This window comes from Nyctibius grandis, chromosome 1 (genome assembly GCF_013368605.1).
Source record: "Nyctibius grandis isolate bNycGra1 chromosome 1, bNycGra1.pri, whole genome shotgun sequence".
NCBI lineage: Eukaryota > Metazoa > Chordata > Aves > Nyctibiiformes > Nyctibiidae > Nyctibius > Nyctibius grandis.
In genome coordinates, this window is record NC_090658.1 from 132,825,483 (window position 1) to 132,848,044 (window position 22,562).

General features: G+C 53.2%; 3 protein-coding genes across 3 annotated transcripts in view; 1 reads left to right on the forward strand and 2 right to left on the reverse strand.

Annotated features, from left to right (window-relative positions):
• The window catches only part of DTNB (dystrobrevin beta), a 648,286-nt gene that overhangs the window by 147,210 nt on the left and 478,514 nt on the right, over positions 1 to 22,562 (forward strand). The gene's annotated exons all lie outside the window — the stretch shown is intronic.
• On the reverse strand, positions 882 to 16,108 carry LOC137665099 (interferon-induced very large GTPase 1-like). The gene is made up of 3 exons (XM_068403905.1): positions 16,034 to 16,108; positions 11,316 to 11,508; positions 882 to 9,936 (listed from the first exon to the last, which is right to left on the reverse strand). Exon 3 carries the CDS (start codon positions 9,932 to 9,934, stop codon positions 2,621 to 2,623), a length of 7,314 nt encoding a protein of 2,437 aa, XP_068260006.1. The 5' UTR covers positions 9,935 to 9,936; positions 11,316 to 11,508; positions 16,034 to 16,108; the 3' UTR covers positions 882 to 2,620.
• Positions 20,368 to 20,763, reverse strand: LOC137672187 (protein aveugle-like; the record flags this gene model as incomplete). Its single annotated transcript, XM_068416251.1, has 1 exon — positions 20,368 to 20,763. A coding segment is annotated over one exon (396 nt), but the record flags the coding sequence as incomplete, so codon positions are not given.

Sequence of the window (22,562 nt, forward strand, 5' to 3'; positions counted from 1 at the left end):
CAAAATGATAAAACTGCAGCAAAATCCACAAGTGGAATAAGCAGGGCTGGGGCTGGGCAGATGTTCCTGTGAGACAGGCAACTGAAAACGTTGATGCTTTTCTTTCCATTTGGTGGAAAGTCATAAAATCCCAGAGTTCCCCGTTGAACAGCAATAGGGGATGAGGTGTTGGGGGGAGATACATGGAACCACAGAATCATTTAGGTTGGAAAAGACCTTTAAGATCATCGAGTCCAACTGTGAACATGACACTGCCAAGTCCACCACAGCCACAGGTCCCCTCCGCAGAGCCCCAGCCACTCACGGCAGCCCCTGCTCCTTCTCCTTCCCCTGAGGAGGGATTTCTTCTTAACAAAATATCTCCTCCTGGCCCGCAGGTGTGGAGAGAGGGGTCAGGAGCCGCTGGGGAGAGCCAGGCTGCCTGGGAGGCCGGCTGTGAGTCTGGCCTCAGCGAGGAATAACCCCATGCACCAGTACAGGTTGGGGGTTGACTCCAGTAGCTGCACTGGGACCTCACTCCCTCCAGCAGCTGCACTGGGACCCCCCCACTCACTCCAGTAGTTGCACTGGGACCCCACTCACCCCAGCAGCTGACACCATGGGCCAAAGGCACCTACACTCCCAGTCTGACAGCAGTAGCTGGCCCCAAAACCACTCACACACACAGAGGTCTCACCAGTAACTGGCACTTAGTCCTTGCAGCACACGCTCACACTGGCAAGGTTTGGTTCCTGTCATTGTCTCCATGTCTGTTTTGTCAGGTCTATGTCTTAGCATATTTTGGGTTTGTTTCCCCTTTTTTCCCTTAGTTTCCCACTTGACCAGCTCCCCTGGTCACACACAACTGCGGCTCCCCTGAAAATAAAGGATGCAGAGACCAGTGCAGTGCAACTCGATTAGTTTATTAGCAAAGACTATGAGGAATTATACTGAATCACCACTTTGGCCAGCTCTCCAGGAGGCCTTGGTCCTTGGGTTTCCATATAATTCCAAGTAAAGCCCACCTATTCCAAGAAACTTATGCATATGCTAATACATTATGTAATTGCCTTTGCTCATGCGTACTAAATTGGGGAAGGGGGCTTGGGTGGTCTCTGGGGGTCTCTAGTGGTCATAATCCCTCCCTAATTGTGCTGTCCGCTGTGTGACCCCGCTTCTGCGCAAGCGTGGTCGAGGCCATCTCGTTGACACACACAGGTGGCTTCAAGGAGAAGATCCTGTTCTGGTTCTTACTGGACTTATCTCTCCTCTGGTGCCAGAGTTTGTGAATCAAGTTAATTTAGACACTGCAAAGTTGTTGTTCTCAGTCTTGTTTATCTCTGGCCCTTCTTTATAATTAGTGAGGGATTTGACAGAGGCCTTGGATTCTCTAAGACTAAGCGCAAGCCAGAATCGTTGATCACTTTAACACTGTTACCAGTCCCATAAGCAGACCCTATCTACAAAACATGCAGTTTGCTTCAGAACATACTGTTATTCTTGCTGAAAGGAAAATTACTGACAGGAAAGTTGATTCTGTCTGAAGGTAACACAGAGTCGGCCTTTTAGAGCGTACTCTGAGGCCTACTCACACAGAATCACAGAATCAATGAGGTTGGCAGAGCCCTCTGGGATCATCGAGTCCAACCGTTGCCCTGACACCACCATGGCAACTAGATCAGGGCACTAAGTGCCATGGCCAGGCTTTTCTTAAACCCCTCCAGAGATGGTGACTCCACCACCTCCCTGGGCAGCCCCTTCCAATGCCTAATGACCCTTGCTGAGAAGAAATGCTTCCTAATGTCCAACCTGAACCTCCCCTGGTGAAGCTTGAGGCTGTGTCCTCTTGTCCTATTGCAACTCTTGCTAAACCGTTGCTAAACCATCTGGTATCAAGTCTCTGCATTGGTCATGCAAAGGCTTTTGCCCAACAGCTAAGCACATGGCAAGAGCAGCTGCTATTACAGCTAAGAGCTGGAGGAAAGTCCACCAGGTCCTGGCACCTGCGTAGGTATGGCTCACCTTAACATGTGAAGTATACCTAATAAACACGGAGTTAAACCACTACCTACATCCGCATCGCCTGTCGTGTTAACTGAGCACCAGCTCAGTCTGTCAATAAGGGATCAATAAGGGAACGACAATCCCATAACAGCAAAACAGCACAGCTTGCAGCCAACGTTGAGCTGCTCTCCAATCCCACAGCTCTTTCTTTAAGCGTGACAAGTACTTGCTGCAGGAAAATTGTTTTTTTTTTTTGCCAGGGTCACTTATTTTCTCATAGCAGCTGATAAAATTGGTGCTTTCTAATGCTGCCTTTGCTCTTCATGTGCACTTGGTCTTAATCTTGGCCATACGACTGCTCGCTGCAGGGTTTTTCTTTTTAGCTCTAAGACAAAGCATATGTAAATGTTTATGGCAAGAAGAGAAGAGGATTCTGACTTTATCATGAAGCAAGGGAATTTCTGAGCGCTGGCAGGAGCCACACGCCTTATTTCACCCAACATCGTGAGCAATTAAATATCGTTTTCTTCATGTGGCTTGAGGTCGTAGGCATTACAACAATACTTTGTGGGTACACTTGTACTATGTTCTTCTAAAATGCAAAGCAGTTGCGATTCTTCCTTCATATCGACTTGGCCTAAAGCTTCGCCAGTTCGCCAAGTGCTTCCTGCTTTGTAATTTTCTGCCACAAAGCAGGGATTTCTCCCTTCTCACGAAATTTCCCACAGTACTGTTTTTCTAGCTCCGTCCTGAAATGAGACACAAACCATTTCCAGTACTTTTGCGTGGATGTATCAGGAAGAATGTTCCAAGTGGAAAAAGGATGTCCCGCATCCCGGTATTTCTTGTAGGGGATACCAGTGTGTCCACCAATCATCAAGAAACAGTCACTTGCAACAAGACTAGAACAAATATCAATGACCAGATTGTCTGTTTTATACCATTTGCATCCTATCACACCTTGCGGACGATGGAAGACGAGCTGATGGTCTCCATCGTGATCCTTCATGGTGTTTGTGCAAAGAGCCCTGCAAAGGGGACACTGCTGCCAGCACCCTGAAAACTGTTCAGCCAGAATCATGTGAGGCTGCCTGTCAAAAGAGTTCATATCAGCCCTAGCAAACTCTGCCTTGAGATTATCTTTCAGGGGAGCCAGTGCTTCTGTCATGGCATTATTCAGGAACTCTATGTCTGTTATCTCCTGATGCTCAAGGCCCTTCAGGTCCCTTCTGGGCAAGCTGAGCACCTCTTGAAGCGCACCACAAAATTCATCCAGCCAAAGAGAGATTTTGTCATTTCTGTCTTTTCTGTCTTTGACGATGTTGGTTGATGCAAAAACAGCTGCCTGGATGCTTTCATAGCAGTGAGTAAGGGAGTCATCCAAAAACTTCTCCAGCCTCCTGTTCTCATCTAAACAGTACTTCTCGACACGTCTCTCAATGTAACTCAGTAAAAAGCTTCTTGGGCGATTAAAGTACTCCTTGAAATTCTCAAAATTTTCTTCTTCTGCCAGGTATCTCAGTATGCAGACTTCCAGAGAGGCTCTATTGCCATTGAAATCCGGGATTTTACCCTTCATGTCTCGAGCTATGGCGAGAGCTGTCCTCTCATAGACCGCCTGGGAAAGAGCTGGGTCAATCTTTTCACACAGGAAGACAGCGAACGTTGTGATAGAAGTGGCTCCTTGGCAGGAAATCTGGAAACATTTAAAGAAATCTTCTCTCTTGCTCTCCAGGTAGACAGCTGGGTCATTTGCTTTTTTGAATGCTGCATGCATGGCTTTAAACCTTTCTGCTGCCATTCTGCACAGATACAGTGATAAATCTATTCTGTAATCTTTATTAAAACTGTATTTCGCATTGCTGGGGACAGAGTTCATACCTTTCTGTACTTCATTTAGTATTTCATGAATAAAACTTCGACTGTAATCCCTTTTCTCCTTTTCCTTCTTATCGATGTTTGCCCTCACACTCGCTATGATGTCATCTGTAATGCGGTATATGTTGCTCACGTCAGCATCATCAAAATTCACAGACAAGACTAACCAACGTTTTTTCTTAGCGACATGTTTCTCCAAGTCAACCGAAAACGCCCTGTGTTTGGGAAATGTCCTGATTCGTGCATGTAAGCGAGGCTCCTTAAAGTGATCTAGAAGGGCATCTTCTATTTCCACATCGATATCAACCTGTTCCGGAGGGGGAGCAGCAGAGGAGACTTCAGCCATCCAGGTTGCCCAGAGAGAAATAAAGTTGTCCCTCAGTTCTCTTTCACTTAGTCTCTGGCCTTTTAGAGACAGAGCCAACTGCCTGCTCCTTTTCAGGAGCTCGTTTTCATATTCTGACTTCCTTTCATCCAGTTTACACTGGTTCTCCTTTAGTTCAATAAGATTCTCACACTTCTTTCTGGTTTCAAGAAGAAGAGACTCTTTTAGTTCTTTCAGCTTCAGTTCCGTGCTGCTTTTCCACTGGACCAGTATCTCACGGTCTCTGTCTTCACTGAAATACTTCTCCATGTCTTTCATGATGGCATCGTTTGTCTCTTGCACTAGGTTTTCAAGGTATTTTGTGGTGACCTTCTGCAAGTCCCCGTTCCGAATTTTATTGTCCAGTTTCATTTGCAAGTCTAGGATATGACTCCTCAGCTGCCAGGTCCACTGACTAAAGGCGGTTTCCAGTTTCTTGTACGCAGCAATCTCCACTGAATTCTTGAAGCTGAAAATGAAGTTTTCGTTCAGCAAAGCGTTCCAGAGGTCGCTAATACGAACCTTCAAGCTGGAGAGCCTCAAAATGCGGCCCTGCGACTCCTTCTTGGCAGCTTGGAGAATTTTGCTCTTTAATTCCTGGACGTTCTGGCTGTAGGTGGGATTGGGCGGTGCCATTGGGGGGTTTCCTTCCCACAGGTGAGCAAAGTAATGTATGTGGGTGTTCACGTCGAAGCGGATGACGTCGCTGAAGCAGGAGACATCACAGAATTCCTGCTGGGCAGCTGTCACGGTCATTTCATCCAGCTTTTCCTGCAGACGTCTTTGTCCTTCCATATTCTGTTCCTTAGCAGTTATTTCTCCCACGTTTTGGTGCACAAACAGGCAGGCTGGTGAAAGATTTACTTGCTTCATCCTCAGGAAAGCCTGCACAGCAATCTGAAGGACATCTTGCATTTCTGAAGGGTTTTCTCCAAAGATATTGATCAGAGTCATGTTGCCGATGCCAATGACAAAGGTGGCCAGCTCGTTGTCATGATTAAGGGACTGTTTATTGGCCATCTCTATGGCACGAAGACCCTCCGTGTCAACAACTAGCATGTAATCAAAGTCCAAATCCTGTTGCAGCTTCTCGTCCACTTTAATTAGCTGCATAAACGCTCCCCGGGTGCATCTCCCTGCACTGACATTAAACTGAAGACCAAACATGGCATTCAACAGGGTTGACTTCCCCGTGCTCTGGATGCCAAGCACTGAAAGAACAAATACTCGTTTGTCCCCTAGCTTCTCAATTAACCTCTCAAAGATTGCTCCAACCCATCGTAATGGTACGTAAGAAGCATCACCATCCATCAGCTCGACGGGATACCCTGAAACCATCAGATCAGCTGCAATTTCAGGGAGTTTGACAAAACATTTATCCTTTGAGTTCATGGATGCCAGAGCTTCATAAATCTGCCCTACCTCCCTCAAAATATGCTCAAGGCCAATGGACGAATCGTTGATTTCATTGGAGAGGGCATCTAACTTACCCAGCAACAGAGGTTTCAGATTGTTTTTTTCATTGCTTTTCTTTATTGCCAGAATTTGAGACCATAACTGGTGATATTCTCTCTTGAGTTCATCAAGGCAATCGGAGGACAGGTCATCCATAAAGACCTTCATCCACTGCAGGAAGTATTTCTTGGTAGCTGCTGGCTGTGACTGGAGAAAGCTAAGGACTGATTTCATCAGCTGATTGAGGGGGAATGCTTTCTCTAGTTGCTTTCTTCTTATTGCCGACTTCTCTGATTCAATTTGGCTCCGGTGATGCTCTATGCTCTTGTTCCTCTTTTCCTGCAGGCGAGTGAGTTCTTTGTCCTTTTTGCACCACATGTACCACAGTTTTCCTTGAAGAGGCAGCAGCTGGGATTTGATCTCCGACAACTTCTCTTTCTTCAGAAGCTTCACCAGCGCCCTTGCCTTTTCTTTGGCTGTCACACAGGCATCTGTATCTTCATCGACTAAGAATCCGTGCTTGCGAGCTTTGTCCAGGCAGGCATCAAGGCTGAAAAGCGTGTTAGACCCTTCCAGGAGATCCCTGATTGTTTTTGTCAGCTCGCCCATTAATTCTGCTTCGTTTCTGTTCTTGATGCCTATTTTTATGTTTTGGCCAGATCGGCCAGCTGCAACATTCTCTTTTTCAGTGAAAAGACAAACCAAAGGCCTTTGTGACTGCCACAGGTCACGTAAAATCTTCATCCCTTTCTTGTCACTCTGGTCAGACTCGGATATGAGAGCCACGTTCACAGCAGATATCTCCTGTAAGAACTGGAGCTGTTCTTCATGATCCCTTGCATCTCCGTGCAGGTTACAGAACGCAACACAGCAGTCAAAGCTGTCGTCGTCGCTGCCCCGGGGACAGTACCAGGAGATCTCCACAACACCTTTCATCAGCAAACAGTCCTTGGTGCTGCCTTTGCAATGTCGGTGGAAAAAAGTGTCGTGCTTTTGTTTGCTGAGCAGAGCGTTCAGGATCTGAGACTTGGAAGAGGAGGGAGAAGTGCCGATCCGTATGAAGGACACGATGGGTGTCTCTACCTGATAAATGAGTTTGTTTTTGTAGCTCTTAGTTCTGGCCTGATTTCCTGACTTCTCAGCCCCTTTCCAGCTCTTTTTGATTTGGCTGAGGGACCAGAGGGGGAACTCTATCCGTGAAGTGCACGGGTTTGGTACCAGGAGAGGTAGCGCAAATTGGCAGAAAGCAAGCTTTGTTGAAATGTACTGTCTCATGAAATCATCGGCGCAATGAAAAATTGCCATCTGGAGGTCCATGGGGTGCACGTGACTCTCCCTGGTTGCAGACGCAGGGGCTTCTCCCTCCAAATCAGTGAAAAAGTCATCAAAGGAATCTGAGGGTTCATGCTGCTGCTCTGTGGTTTTTGGCACGAGTGCGAGTCCTGGGTTGCTCTCATCCTTGCAAGTCAGGTACCTCACCTGATAATCCACGGTTAATAGCTTTTGCAAGAAGTAAAATGGTAGTTCACTGTCCTTGCTGGGCTGGCTGTCATGTAAAGATGTCTTGTATATTATGTGGAAATCTTCTGTCCCCATTTTTCTTGGATAGTGACGTTCTAGTCCAAGGCGCTTAAGTAAGTGGAGGAATTCTTGGTTTGCAATGGCTTGAGTTGCTTTGGATTCGCTGCCGTCTGATTCGGATTTGGGCTGACTGGAAGGCTCTGTTCTTTGAAAAGTGTCTTCCATGTCTTTGATTATGCTGTGTTTCTGCAGGTCATCACATGTGTCATCCAAGCACCCATTGATGAAGGAATGCAAGTCACTTTCCAGCATCTCCCAGTCTTTGAGTGCTCTGTGCTTTTCAAGGAGGGTTTTTATCTCTGTAGACCATAAGTTTTTCATTTGATCTTCCATGAAAGCTAAACGCTTACTCTTCTGCTCAGGGGACATCTCTTTATATTCCGATGTTACGGTTAGACCCGTCAGCAGCAGGAAGGCCTGGGCTCTGTAAACGTCTTGGTCCTTCAGACTCAGATACTCCTTATGTCCCGTTTCTATTTCATTTATCATGAAGTTCATTTCTGGACATCCAAGGAGGTGCTGAAAAGTGCTGCCTTCCACCTGGTATCCCGTGCTGGTCGTAATTAACAGCACCAACAGTTCTATGTCTTTCTGTGCCCTTTCCTGGAGAAACTGGAGTAAGGAATAAACAGACAGGCTTGCAGTCAAGGTGGCTTTTATCTTTGCTTCATGAATGGCAGATGCAGAGGTTGCTGGTGCGTAGGTGACTTCCTGGACGTACTCCTTCATTTGCAGCAGTGTCTTGGTGAGATCTTCAAGCTCAGAAACACTGGGAGTTTCGGGAAGCGTGTGCTCAGTATGGAAGATCCATTGCATAATGAAGGAAGACCTGGGGAAGTCCTTGACAGAATAGATGTGAGGATCCAGGAGGCACCTCAACAGAGACTTGATATAGATGGCGTTTTCTGGAGGCGACTTCTTGCAAAACAGAACGGTATTCACCAGGAACTCCTGCAGCCCTCTGTCCGACAGGCATACGTTGATCCAGACACTATGGTTTTTGGTTTTTTCATTCAGATTCTGTTTGAAATTTATCAGCATGAGCAGTTTCTTTTCATCCACCGTCACCTCCCAGGCCTTCACGTACTCCATGAAAGCTCTGGCCTCTTCCACCGCACTGACCAGTTCTTCTCCAAACATGGTGCCGACACTCTGATTCGTGAGGGCTTCGTACGCAGCCCTGAGGCTGCTGCTCATTTGATAGATGGACTTAAAATCACTGCTGTGGTTGAACAGGATTATATCCCACACGGGGATCAGCTGGAAGCCTCGGTCGATAACACACCAGGTTGTGTTATTAGTTACAAGCCCCAGTTTCCACTGAGGAAGAGAATCCGTCTCTGATGGGCCCCCTGTGTTGGTCACGTAGAGCTGAACCGCTGTGTGGGCACTCCTTCCGTCTCTTCCCTGAAAAGAAGCCCCCGAGCTGGATTTCGAAACGTCCACGTCCACTCCCACTCTGACACCGAAGCCGCTGTAGCTGGCCCCGACGTAGCAGTGCAGTGCTTCAGATGCTTGTCGCTTCATCTCTTCCCGCTGCTCCGCTCTGAATCCTTCCGTAGATGCTTTCCACCAGAATATCCCCCCAAAGTGGAGGGGACCCTGGTTTACGTGGGACCCAAACCTGCTGAAGAAGTTCGCGCACCTGCTCTTCAGCATGTTGGGCCTGTCTGCTTCCTGAGTGATGCTCAAAAGATGCTCCATGTCTTTCAGCTCCCGCAGGGCCGCTTCCGAGAGGTGAAGCTGATGCTTTTGGAAGTAGCAGGAGGCCAGAGGGATGTACTGGTACTTGGTGGTGCAAATGTAGCTCTGCTCAGAGCAGGACTTGTGGGTGTCCTGCAACTGCGAGGAGCTCCTGTAATCTACATCAGCTTCAACATTAAACCCCCAGAACCCGGCTTTGGCAGAAACGCTGATGCTGAACCCCAGCTGCTCCATGGACTTGGTGAAAGTGGCTTCTGCTGCAGAGGAGGAGAACTCCTTCCTCTCAAGCAGCGACCCTTGCTCTGGACCGGTGAGCTTGAATCCGTCAGGAACCCTGATGAGCTGGTCTCTCTTTGCCAGCACATCTGCAAGGCTGCTGGTTCTGTAAATGCCCTGCAGGGCCAGTCCCCCCGACGCCCGCCTCAGGACCTCTGTGTCGGGGATGTTCTCAGCCCTGCTCACTGACAACTCCTGCTGCTCCAGTTGCTTCTGGATGCTCTCCAGCACGTCCATCAATGACTTCTCCGGTGGTGCCCAGTACTCTTTGGGAATCTCCATGGCTTGCCACAGAGCCTCCTCTTTCTGTCTTATAACGTCCTTGCTGTGGCTGCGGCTGTCGTGCATTTCTTTCAGCTCCTTCAGGACTACCTTGGCCGCTTCTTGTCTCTGCATTGTCATCTCCAAGCGCTCCTTCTGCAGCTCCTCAAAAGTCGCTTTGTTGTCTGCTACTTCCAGGAGTTTTCGGAGCGCCTTTGTTTCCCAGGGGTACCGTACCTCACACTCCAGCTTAAGGTAGTCTTCATACTGGAGATGTTTCAGGGCTTCTCTGGACTTGACTCCCAGTATCTTCAACAGCTTGGGGAGCCAGTATCCATCATCCAGTCCTTCTTTCTCACATGCTTCTGCCAGTAGTTTTTTAGCCAGATGTGCCCTTTCATCATCCTCTAGTATGTCCTCCTGTGAACCCATGGCTGTGGAAGAAGAAAACAGACTTACTTTCTTTAAGGTATGTTGTAAGAGGCCCTGGCCTCTTATAAGAGGGCTCTCCAGCAGCTCCGGCCCTGGGGATTCCTCCTACCCACCTGCTGGAGCCCAGCCTGGGATGCCCCAAGACCCGGGGGTCTCCGTCCCAGGACAATGGATGTTCCTGCTGCTTTCCCATTTGAAGCTCAGTGTGTATCCCAGAGACAGAATCACAGAATCACAGAATCAACCAGGTTGGAAGAGACCTCAGGGATCATCGAGTCCAACCGTTGCCCTGACACCACCATGCCAACTAGACCAGGGCACTAAGTGCCATGGCCAGGCTTTTCTTAAACCCCTCCAGAGATGGGGACTCCACCACCTCCCTGGGCAGCCCCTTCCAATGGCTAATGACCCTTGCTGAGAAGAAATGCTTCCTCATGTCCAACCTGACCCTCCCCTGGCCAAGCTTGAGGCTGTGTCCTCTTGTCCTAGCGCTGGTTGCCTGGGAGAAGAGGCCGACTCCCACTGCGCTACAACCTCCCTTCAGGTAGTTGTAGACTGCACTAAGGTCACCTCTGAGCCTCCTCTTCTCCAGGCTAAACACCCCCAGCTCCCTCAGCCGTTCCTCATAGGTCAGACCCTCCAGACCCTTCCCCAGCTTGGTCGCCCTCCTCTGGACTCGCTCCAACACCTCAACACACTGATGTGGCCACACAACCTGCCATGGACAAGGCGCTGCATATACCCAACAGGACTCATAAATACAGAAGTACAGACAGCCGTGGGCATTCCTGGATCCCTCGAGCACCAGCACAGCCCCTCTGTCCATCCGACACCCTTGACTGCATCCCGCACCCTCTTACCTGCCCCATGGGTCTCCTCACTGGCTGCTCCAGCTTGGTGCTCACCAACAGAGGCACGCACTCACACACTCATCTCATGGGCACCCCACACTCACCCCGAATACCCAGTGCCAGGCACACGGGCTGTGACCTGTGGTCCCACTCCAGCTGCCTGTGTGGAGCCCCCCGCTCATGCCCATCCCCCTAGGAGCTGATTCTTGGGACATACATCATTCCCACCTTAGAGGATGGGGAAAATCAAAGTTGTCCCTGTCCACAGCTGTTCCTGGAGCATCCTGATAATTGTCTCTATCTCAATTCATTTGGATACTGAATAGATTTATTCAGTGCACAAAACCTTCCCGTGCGTTCAGCTTTCATCCCACCAACGACACATGACTCTTACCAACACGGGTAGTGATCCAAGGTGCTTGTGACTGGGCTCTTGGACCCTTTCAGAGCCTTTAGTGTCAGCTTTTCCTTTAAAGTCAGTGCAGATCTAGGCAATATGCTCAGTGGATGTGGGGTCTGGTTCATCTCACCTCAAAGCAGATGCTCCTTTTGGTCAGACGCTTGACTTTCCAGAGGACACGGGCCGCCAAGGTCCCCAGCTCAGCCGAGACAGCACACCGTCACACGGCAGGCCTGGTAGACAAGGCTGGGGTGTTCAGAAGAAGATGGAGACCACCTCAAGAATTCAGGAAGAAAAACACTGCGAAGGAAAGGCCCAAAATCCTAAAGGAGAAGACCAGATAGTCAGGAGATAGCAACCCATCAATGCAGAAGATTCATTCCAGAGAGCAGTGGAGGCCATCCCTTCTCCACCAGGGATGATTGCCCAGCCAGCAAAGACTCATCGGGGCCATTCTGGGGTGGTGACCAGACTAGGGTTTCACCTGGGACCCAAACCCACATACCCATCATGTACGTTAGCCCCAGGACAGTTTGCAAAGTGCATATCTTCTGCACACAGCAAGAGGGGCCCAGAAGGTGCCTCAGGACAGGACTGTAACGCCTGTACACCATAGCAACATCATGGGGAGGAAGACCAAGCCTGGCCATGAAGTCAAAACTCAATCTGACTGTAATTTAAATCAGATCCCCCAGCACAGGGATCCTCCCCCAGTACCCAGCTACCTGCTGGCCTCTCAAAGAGTGGCCCTCCTGCCCCACCATGCAGCCACCAGCAAGGCAGGATGTGGGGCTCATGCCTGCTTTCTCAAGGGGAGAAGATGTGGAAGGATGGAGAGCAGGCTGAAGGATGAAGAGTAGGCTGGTCTGTGAGAGCAAAGCCTGGAGACCTGCGGAGAAGTCCCAGCTCCAGATCCACAGGCTGTCCAGTTAACATCTGTGCTCTCCGCTCACGCTCAGCCAGCCTCAAGACAAACTCTGGACGTGGCAGAGCCTGGGGGAACACCACTGCCAATGCAGCAGCACGTGTCCCATCCCACCACTGGCCAGATCATGCGTGCCATTTCATGGTCACTGCAGCCAAGGCTGCCCTCGAGCTCCTGTCCTGGTTTGGACTAGGACAGACTTTTCAGTTAAGTTTCTTTTAAGTGACTGTACTTTCTGAAGTTGACCACACACGCTTGTGGCTGTGGAAACCAGGGTCCCTGTTGGGTCTCTTTGTCCCACAAAGGAAAGGACCATAAAAGTGCCACACCTGTGAGGAGAAGCGAACAGTACAGGTGACCCAAAGCTGACCAACGGGGTATTCCATCACAGAATCACACAGAATCACAGAATCAACCAGGTTGGAAGAGACCTCTAAGATCATCGAGTCCAACCATTGCCCTGAAGCCACCATGGCAACTAGACCATGGCACTAAGTGCCATGTCCAGGCTTTTCTTAAACCCCTCCAGAGATGGTGACTCCACCACCTCCCTGGGCAGCCCCTTCCAATGGCTAATGACCCTTGCTGAGAAGAAATGCTTCCTCATGTCCAACCTGAACCTCCCCTGGCCAAGCTTGAGGCTGTGTCCTCTTGTCCTAGCGCTGGTTGCCTGGGAGAAGAGGCCGACTCCCACTGCGCTACAACCTCCCTTCAGGTACTTGTAGACTGCACTAAGGTCACCTCTGAGCCTCCTCTTCTCCAGGCTAAACACCCCCAGCTCCCTCAGCCGGGGAGTGACGGCTCCCCACGTGATCTGGCCTGCATTCTTAGATGTTCATGCACCAAAGGAGCTTGGCGTGCTAACTCTGAGAGGATGGAGGGTGGAACAGTGTGGAGATAACCATGGCCAGGCTCTGTTAACGAGGAAGGTACAGGAGCTCCGTGGTACCTTGTAGCCAACAAATCTCATAGCCATTGTCCAGCACATTCCACCCAGAACACTCGTCACTGAGCCAGCGATTGTGGTGAAATAGTGTCTGTGGATGAGCTTTGCTTATTATAATCTCATTATAATACCAAAACACACCTCCATCCCAAAAGCTACCCGCCTCCCTCTACCCCCTGAGCATGCTCTCTGAATTTTTCTTAGTCTATACCTTTAAATCAAGCTTGGCCAGGGGAGGTTCAGGTTGGACATTAGGAAGCATTTCTTCTCAGCAAGGGTCATTAGCCATTGGGAGGGGCTGCCCAGGGAGGTGGTGGAGTCACCATCTCTGGAGGGGTTTAAGAAAAGCCTGGACATGGCACTTAGTGCCCTGGTCTAGTTGCCGTGGTGGTGTCAGGGCAATGGTTGGACTCGATGATCCCAGAGGGCTCTGCCAACCTGGTTGATTGATTGATTGATTGAAATAGAAGTGAGAGAATTTTGCACCAATCAATAATAAAGGTATGTATGACTGGAGTCACTCAAGCTCCACCTAAACATACGATAATAATATAAAATACCCTTAAGAAAGGGGCAAGGAGGAGGCAGATATTATCACTGGGAAGTCAGGGAGGCATCACTACAGACTTCTGGGATCAGTCGACGGGCTGACCCTCTCTTCCCCACCCACAGGGACGCCTTTGGGTGAGACATATGCTTGGTTATATGTTGTAGAAATTTTCACATAAATCGTTATAGAAGTTCTCATGAATTAAGAATAGAATAATAAATATAAGTCAATCTGACAAACACAGGTGGGCTTTCACAATCCATGAATGTTGTTCTCAAAGCTCCTTGTGTAATCCTGACCTATGACTGAACAAATCATCAATCAAAGCTTAATGAGTAGCTAAGCAGGCCTAGAAGTATCACCTTCTGATGATTTTAGTAAAGGGAATGTATGGTTAACCTTTTCTTTACCTTAAAAGAAATACAGGATACTTAGATTAATTGAATAATTAATAGAAATAAAGTTCTAAATAGACTTTAGCTATTTTAGGTTAATACTTAGGAGACGCTGGCAGTGGAAACCAGACTCTGGTCAACCCGGATCAAGACGGGATGCTGATCCCAGCAAGAACATTAAGGATGGGGTGAGACCGGAGCCGGAGTGGAACCAGAACATAAAGATCATCAAAGCAATGGAAAAGAATGGACTTTTGTGGACTCCTGACAATGGACTTTTGTGGACTCTTGACGAAGGAAGAAAGAGGAATTGAAATAGTTAGTGGATTTTTAACAGAAACTCGTGAGAAGTTTGTGATGTAACTACTTCTTAGTTTCTATAGAAACTGATAGTGAATTTGAGTCAGGTACCAGTCACTGCGGTGGTGGTCCAGCTCTGAGTTGTTTAATAAAACCAGCAAACCTAGAGACCCGGACTCTGCCAATTTTCTTTAACAACCACCATGTCAACTAGACCAGGGCACTAAGTGCCATGGCCAGGCTTTTCTTAAACCCCTCCAGAGATGGGGACTCCACCACCTCCCTGGGCAGCCCCTTCCAATGGCTAACGACCCTTGCTGAGAAGAAATGCTTCCTAATACAGTCATCCTGCAACATATATATGTTCATAGGTACCTAAGCGTGCTCTGCAGACATCACCAGCAATCTAAAAGAATCTGTATCTATTGCTCAAATAAATTAGAATCATAGAATAGAATCATAGAACCCCGGACTGGTTTGGGTTGGAAGGGACCTTAAAGCCCATCCAGTTCCAACCCCCTGCCACGGGCAGGGACACCTTCCACCAGACCAGGTTGCTCCCAGCCCCATCCAACCTGGCCTTGAACACTGCCAGGGAGGGGGCAGCCACAGCTGCTCTGGGCAACCTGGGCCAGGCTCTCACCACCCTCACAGCAAAGAATTTCTTCCTCACATCTCATCTCAATCTCCCCTCTTGCAGTTTAAAACTGTTCCCCCTTGTCCTGTCACTCCATGCCCTTGTCAAAAGCCCAGCGCCTGCCCTGCAGCGTCAGCAGTGACGTGGTCGTCATCGGGGGGGGGAGCTCGGTAGTGGTTTTGTATTAGTTAATTATTTATTATACTCTTTTTCATTGTTATTGTTATTAAAACTGTTTTAACTTCCCAAACCCTAAGCTTCTCTCCCTTTTCTCTTTTCCTTTTCCCCTCTGGGGAAGGAAAAAGTTAACAGAGAGCGTCTGCTGTCTGCTTCTGCTTAACAGCCCGCCCAGCCGTAAACCACCACAGCTCCATGGCCCCCACCAGCCCCTCCTTCTTGGTGAGAGCAAGGTCCAGCATGGCTCCTCTCCTCCTCGGCTCCTCTACCACTTGAAGAACCAAGTTACCATCAAACGCATCCCAGGAACCTCCTGGAGTGCTCCCTGCTGTGTTGTCCCTCCAACAGATACTGTCCCAACCCCGTCCCCTCTCTCCAGAGCAGGGCAGCAAATGGCACCCGGGTGCAGATGCCTGCACAGCTCCGCAGCCCCCCGGCCCCTCTGCAGACATCTCGCTGCCCCTGCGTCCCCCTGGATGCCTCCTCCTTCCCCGCCTGCTCCCACACCGACCCCCTGCCTCCTCCCGACCCTCCCAGCACACACAGAATCCCAGAATCCATGAGGTTGGAAGAGCCCTCTGGGCTCATCGAGTCCAACCATTGCCCTGACACCACCATGGCAACTAGACCAGGGCACTAAGTGCCATGTCCAGGCTTTTCTTAAACCCCTCCAGAGATGGGGACTCCACCACCTCGCACACACAGGTCCCCCGAGCTTCCCCAAACACGCTGGTGAGCAAAGGCTGCTCCCTCCGTGCCACGCTCAGTGCAGAGACCGCTCGATTGCTGCCCTAAAACCCCTTCGTTCCTTCCCCAGCAACTCTCAAACACATGAAGGGCAAAGCAGAAGCCGAAGAAGACCCCCCCTGCGTGCTGCTCCCCAGCTCCCAGCCCCAGAGCTCATCAGCAAGGTCCTACCGTCTCCCTCCGGTGCTCGGCAGCTCCCAGGCTGGGGCCAGCCCAGCCCCAACCCTTTATAGACCCCCCTCTCCCGTCGGGGGGGTGGTGATTCCTGTTGACACAAGCAGTGAGGAGCTTCCCCTTTCCTGGAAATCAGACCCTTCCCTGCAGCTGACTGTGAAAGTGAAACTTGGCGGCTGCTGCCTGCGCTGGAGCTGAGCCAAGTGGCCCGGGAGGCACCAGCAGCCCCAGGCACCCCCCCCAGGCTCCCAAACCATGCCCTGGGCTCTGCACGGGGGTGCCCACGGTGCCTGTCCAGCTCCAGCCGGGTGCTGGCAAAGCCTCTGCCTGTGGCCAGGGCAAAAGGCAGCAGGGGCTGGGCAGTGCCTGGGGCTCTCGGCTGGAAACCTCCCCGACCTGCGCCTCTTACCCCCGAATCATCGAATCACAGAATCAATGAGGTTGGCAGAGCCCTCTGGGATCATCGAGTCCAACCATTGCCCTGACACCACCATGGCAACTAGACCAGGGCACTAAGTGCCATGGCCAGGCTTTTCTTCAACCCCTCCAGAGATGGTGACTCCACCACCTCCCTGGGCAGCCCCTTCCAATGGCTAATGACCCTTGCTGAGAAGAAATGCTTCCTGATGTCCAACCTGACCCTCCCCTGGCCAAGCTTGAGGCTGTGTCCTCTTGTCCTAGCGCTGGCTGCCTGGGAGAAGAGGCCGACTCCCACTTCACTACAACCTCCCTTCAGGTAGTTGTAGACTGCACTAAGGTCACCTCTGAGCCTCCTCTTCTCCAGACCCTCCAGACCCTTTACCACCTTGGTCACCCTCCTCTGGACTTGCTCCAACACTTCAACACCTTTCTTGAAGTGCGGGGAATCACAGAGTGGTTTGGGTGGGAAGGGACCCTTAAAGGCCATCCAGTCCAACCCCCTTGTCACTCCCCGGCTGAGGGAGCTGGGGGTGTTTAGCCTGGAGAAGAGGAGGCTCAGAGGTGACCTTAGTGCAGTCTACAACTACCTGAAGGGAGGTTGTAGCGCAGTGGGAGTCGGCCTCTTCTCCAGGCAACCAGCGCTAGGACAAGAGGACACAGCCTCAAGCTTGGCCAGGGGAGGGTCAGGTTGGACATTAGGAAGCATTTCTTCTCAGCAAGGGTCATTAGCCATTGGAAGGGGCTGCCCAGGGAGGTGGTGGAGTCACCATCTCTGGAGGGGTTGAAGAAAAGCCTGGCCATGGCACTTAGTGCCCTGGTCTAGTTGCCATGGTGGTGTCAGGGCAATGGTTGGACTCGATGAGCCCAGAGGGCTCTTCCAACCTGGTTGATTCTGTGATTCTGTGACCTAGTCACAACTAGTTCATAAAGCCCTTGGAGTAAATTAAAGTGAAACGACACCAAACAACTGGTATGAAATTAAGAACAATTTATTAATACAGAGAAAGTGGCGTGGTTGTGTGTGTCTTGGATTTCTAAAGGCATTGAGAAAAGAGAGAAAAGGAAAAAGAGAAAGAGGATAGAGACTATGAGAGAGAGGAAAAGAGAGACCACCACCCTTGGTAAGTTGTCTGTAGAGTTGGTAAATTGCTTGCAGAGTTGCTCCTCCAGTAAAGCGATTGCAGGATGGGTCCTTGGGGGGGGAGAAGGTCTAAAGACCTTAGGTCATTTGCATGGGAGATAGGAGAGGGTGGTAACATCCCCCTTGTCTCCCCCCTTGCTCAGAGCCCCGTCCAACCTGGCCTTGAATGTTCCCAGGGATGGGGCATCTCCCACCTCTCTGGGCAGCCTGGGCCAGTGTCACCACCCTCAGTGTCAGCAATTTCTTCCTTCTCTCTAGTCTGGATCTCCCCTCTGTCAGTTTAACCCATCACCCCTTGTCCTGTCGCTACAGGCCCTGCTAAAAAGTCTGTCCCATGGGCCCACTTCTGGAGGTTGTCCAGGTCCCTCTGGTTGGCATCCCTTGCTGCCAGTGTGCCAACCGCTCCACTCAGCTCGGTGCCATCTGCAAATCATCTGAGGGTGCACTCGATCCCATTATGTCGTTGGTGAGGATATTAAATGGTACTGGTCCCAGTATGGACCCCTGAGGGACACCACTCGTCACTGATCTCCATCTGGACATTGAGCCGTTGACCACTACCCTCTGGATGAGACCATCCAGCCAATTCCTCATCCACTGAGGAGTCCACCCATCACACCCACCATGAGTCCTCCGTTCCCCATCCGTGCAGCCCAGTGCCCTCTCCTCAGGGCCCCCTCCAGCTGTGCTGTGGGAGATGCTCCAGCCCCACAGGCACCCGTCCCAGGGGCTGCATCCCTCCAGCTGTGCTGCATCCCTCCAGCTGCATTGTATCCCTCCAGATGTGCTGCATCCCTCCAGCTGTGCTGCATCCCTCTGCATCCCCCAGCTGTGCTGCATCCCTCAGCTGTGCTACATCTCCCAGCTGTGCTGCATCCCTCCAGCTGTGCTGCAGGAGATGCTCCAGCCCTGCAGGAACCAGTCCCAGGGGCTGCATCCCTCCAGCTGTGCTGCATCCCTCCAGCTGTGCTGCGGGAGATGCTCCAGCCCCACAGGCACCAGTCCCAGGGGCTGCATCCCTCCAGCTGTGCTGCATCCCCCAGCTGTGCTGCATCTCCCAGCTGTGCTGCACCCCCCAGCTGTGCTGCATCCCTCCAGCTGTGCTGCATCCCTCCAGCTGTGCTGCAGGAGATGCTCCATCCCCACAGGCACTGGTCCCAGGGGCTGCATCCCCCCAGCTGTGCTGCATCCCTCCATCTGTGCTGTATTCCCTCCAGCTGTGCTGCATCCCTCCAGCTGTGCTGCAGGAGATGCTCCAGCCCTGCAGTCACCAGTCCCAGGGGCTGCATCCCTCCAGCTGTGCTGCATCCCCCAGCTGTGCTGCATCTCCCAGCTGTGCTGCACCCCCCGGCTGTGCTGCATCCCTCCAGCTGTGCTGCATCCCTCCAGCTGTGCTGCAGGAGATGCTCCAGCCCCACAGGCACCAGTCCCAGGGGCTGCATCCTTCCAGCTGTGCTGCATCCCCCTGGCTGTGCTGCACCCTCAGCTGTGCTGCATCCCCAGCTGTACTGCATCCCTCCAGCTGTGCTGTATTCCCTCCAGCTGTGCTGCAGGAGATGCTCCAGCCCCGCAGGAACCAGTCCCAGGGGCTGCGGGAGCACTGGGAGCCCCCGGCTGGCTGGTTCCTGGAGAGAGCCCTGCCAAAGCAGCGCCTCTTGGCACCCTCCACCCTCGGGAGGGGGTTGGGGGATAAACTCTTGATCTGACAAAAGAGAAACGAGGCTTTTTCCCTGAAAGCACGCGAGCCTGAGGAGCAGTTTCAGTTTGAGAAGCTTCTCTCCGAGAAGGGCTCTGATTTCTGAGCAGCAGAGCAGTAGCTGCGCCAAGCCCAAGCCAGGAGAAAAAGCTGAAATGCCCTTTGAATGTGCTGGGAGCTGCCCAAGGAGCAGCAGAACCCCGGGGGAGCAGAGAGCAACCCGCTGGGTGCCTGCCCCGAGGTCACGGCTGCAGAGCACGGGCTCCTGAAGCCGCCTGCAACTGCGTGTCACCCGGGGAGGCCGGCCAGCACCCCGGTATCTGGCTGGGGTCACACAAGGGGAGCCCTAAAAACACCCCGAAGCGGGAGGGGGACGCAGGGGAGATGGGGGCTGCGGCGAGGAGCGGGGAAGGGAGCAGGCAGCAGGTCCCGCAGAGGGGACAGATGCTCGGTGGCTCCTCCTGCCTCTGTAGGGGAAGGGTATAGGGCAGCCAGACCTATAGGGGATGGAGCCGGGGTGGGGAGGGATGGGGAGGGCTGCCCCTGGGGGTGCTCAGGTCAGCAAGGTCCCTAGGGCAAGCCAGGGACATGGAGACAACCTCCAACCCCGTTAGCCACCATCCCCAAGAGCTCACGCAGGACGGGGAGAGCGCCCGGGCTGGAGCAAGGCAAGAAGGTGGCAGATGGGAACCGGGGTCTCCAGCCCCCCTGGCACAGCCTCCTCAGCCAGGGCCACCCCAGCAAGTCACCAGAGGATCATTAGAGGCACCCAGGGGATGATGAGGTGAGGAAAAGCAGCCCGGGTGGCTTCGCCAAGCCCAAACGCTGTCACGCCAACCTCATCTCCTTCCCCGAGAGGTTCACTGGCCGTGGTGGGTGCCCTGTCCCTCGGCTCGGCGGGGTTAACGTCACCCCTGTGCCGTGCCATGCCGTGCCGTGCCAGCCCCAGGCACTGAGGTGATGGATTTCCCCACTGCTCCGTCCTCGGGTGCTCAGTTCCAGCTGCCGCTTTGTCCTCCCGTGGTGTCACCTCTCCTTCCACAGGCTCCGGGGACATCCCCAGGGACATCGCCTTCACTCTGGGGAGAGAGGTGATGGTGACCACCATCCCCTGGCATCGTCACAGCCGGTGCCCGCCCCGAACCCCCAGCCCCACCGTCGCTCACCCCCAACGATGCTCAGCAGCTCCTCCAGCTCCTGCTGCAGCCGCAGCCGCAGCAGCTCCCGCAGCAGCTCCCGGCGCCGGCTCCGCGGGGCCACCCCCATGCGCCGCAGGGTCCCCTCCGTCAGCCGCAGCAGGGCCCGGCCCGACACGGCGTGCTCGTGGGCCAGCTCGGCCAGCTCCCCGGCCCCGCTGCGAGCGGCCAGCCAGGCCCCCGCCTCCGCCACCGACCACTGGCCCACCGGCCGCTGCTCCCACCGGGGCCCCTCCGGCACCTGCGCCGCGAGGAGAGGGGTGAGCTGGGGCAGAATCACAGAATAACGGAATCATTTGGGTTGGAAAAGACCTTTAAGACCATCAAGTCCAACCCTTAACCCAGCACTGCCAAGGCCACCACTAGCCCATGTCCCTCAGCACCACATCTACACGGCTTTTAAATCCCCCCAGGGATGGGGACTCCACCACTGCCCTGGGCAGCCTGTGCCAGCGCTTGACAACCCTTTCCATGAAGAAATTGTCCCTGATCTCCAATCTAAACCTCCCCTGGTGCAACTTGAGGCCGGTTCCTCTCGTCCCATCACTTGTTACCTGGGAGAAGAGGCTGACCCCCACCTCGCTACACCCTCCTTGCAGGCAGTTGTAGAGAGCGAGAAGGTCTCCCCTCAGCCTCCTTTTCTCCAGGCTAAACCCCCCCAGGTCCCTCAGCCGCTCCCCATCACACTTGTGCTCCAGACCCTTCCCCAGCCCCGTTGCCCTTCTCTGGACTCGCTCCAGCACCTCAAGGTCTTTCTTGTTGTGAGGGGCCCAGAACTGCACCCAGGATTCAATGATGTCCCCTCATCCCCCAGCCTGTCCCTCCAGCCCCGGGGAAGCTCTAGGGTTGGGCTGGCTCCTCCACGCCGCAGTCCCCCCTACCCAGCCCGAGCAGGACCCTCGGTCCCATCCCTGCACTAACACTGGTGGCTGCACCCACGTCTCCATCCTCCACCCATGGGGATCCCCCAGCCCCAGTTACCTGTGGGGTGTCTCCAGCTCCCAAACCCCTGCCCACGCTCACCTCGGCCGCTGGGCATCCCTCCGGCGGTGCCTCAGCCCCATCCTGCACCCGGGTGTCCATGTGGGGCACGGGCAGGGCGTGGGGACACCTCGGGCTCCCTGCAAATGAGCCTTCATCATCCAGGGTCCCACCGCTCCCCCCAGACCAGCCCCCCCATGCCCTGCCAGCCAAATAACCCCCCAAAAGCACCCCATCCTGTGGTCCCTGCCCACCTCCCTGGGGACATGCAGGTGGTTGTCCTCCCCGATGCCACCAGGTCCGTGCCCCCCAGCCCCCCAGCAGAAGGGGGCTGCTCACCAGGGCACCAAGCTGGGTCCCGCAGCGAGGCCACGCGGGAGCAGAGCCCGGCACCCCCGGGGCAGCGAGATCAGCCCCGGCGTGCCCGTGCCCACCGCCCCCACGAGCCCCGGGGGGGGGAACCTGGCAGTGCCCGCCCCCCCCCCCCAGCCCATCCCAGCCCCCTGCCCCGGCCTGACCCCCTCTGACTGCCCTGGGTCGGTGACAAACACCACAAGAGGGAAAGAACCATTGAATCATTTCGGTCGGAAAAGACCTTCAAGGTCATTGACTCCAACCACAAACCTTTGCCCCGGCCCTGCCTCCACGGCACGGCCCCACGCGACAGCCCGGCTGCCCCCAGCGCCTTCCCCACACGCACCAGCACGGGACACACCGGAGCAGCTTCGCCTGCGATGATGAGGGTCCCACGAGAGTCCCAGCAGGGACGTGGCGGAGGCAGCGGCGGAGCAGGCGGGAGGAGCAGGATGAGCTGGAGCTGAGTCACGTCCCGAAGGGCTGCAGCCCTGCCCTGCCGGGCGTGTAGGGGCCTGGCCACCACCCATGGCCCCGCTCTGCCCGCGCACCCTGGAAGGGGGTAAATCCCCCAAATCACTGTGAAAAACATCCATCATGGACCAGAGAAGGCTCCGGGGAGACCTTCTAGCACCTTCCAGTGCCTGAGGGGGCTACAGGAAAGCGGGAGAGGGGCTTTTGACAAGGGCATGGAGTGACAGGACGAGGGGGAACGGTTTTAAACTGAAAGAGGGGAGA

Excerpts from the sequence above, each read along its gene's own strand:
- LOC137665099 (XM_068403905.1), bottom strand. The coding sequence starts at position 9,934 with ATGGGTTCACAGGAGGACATACTAGAGGATGATGAAAGGGCACATCTG.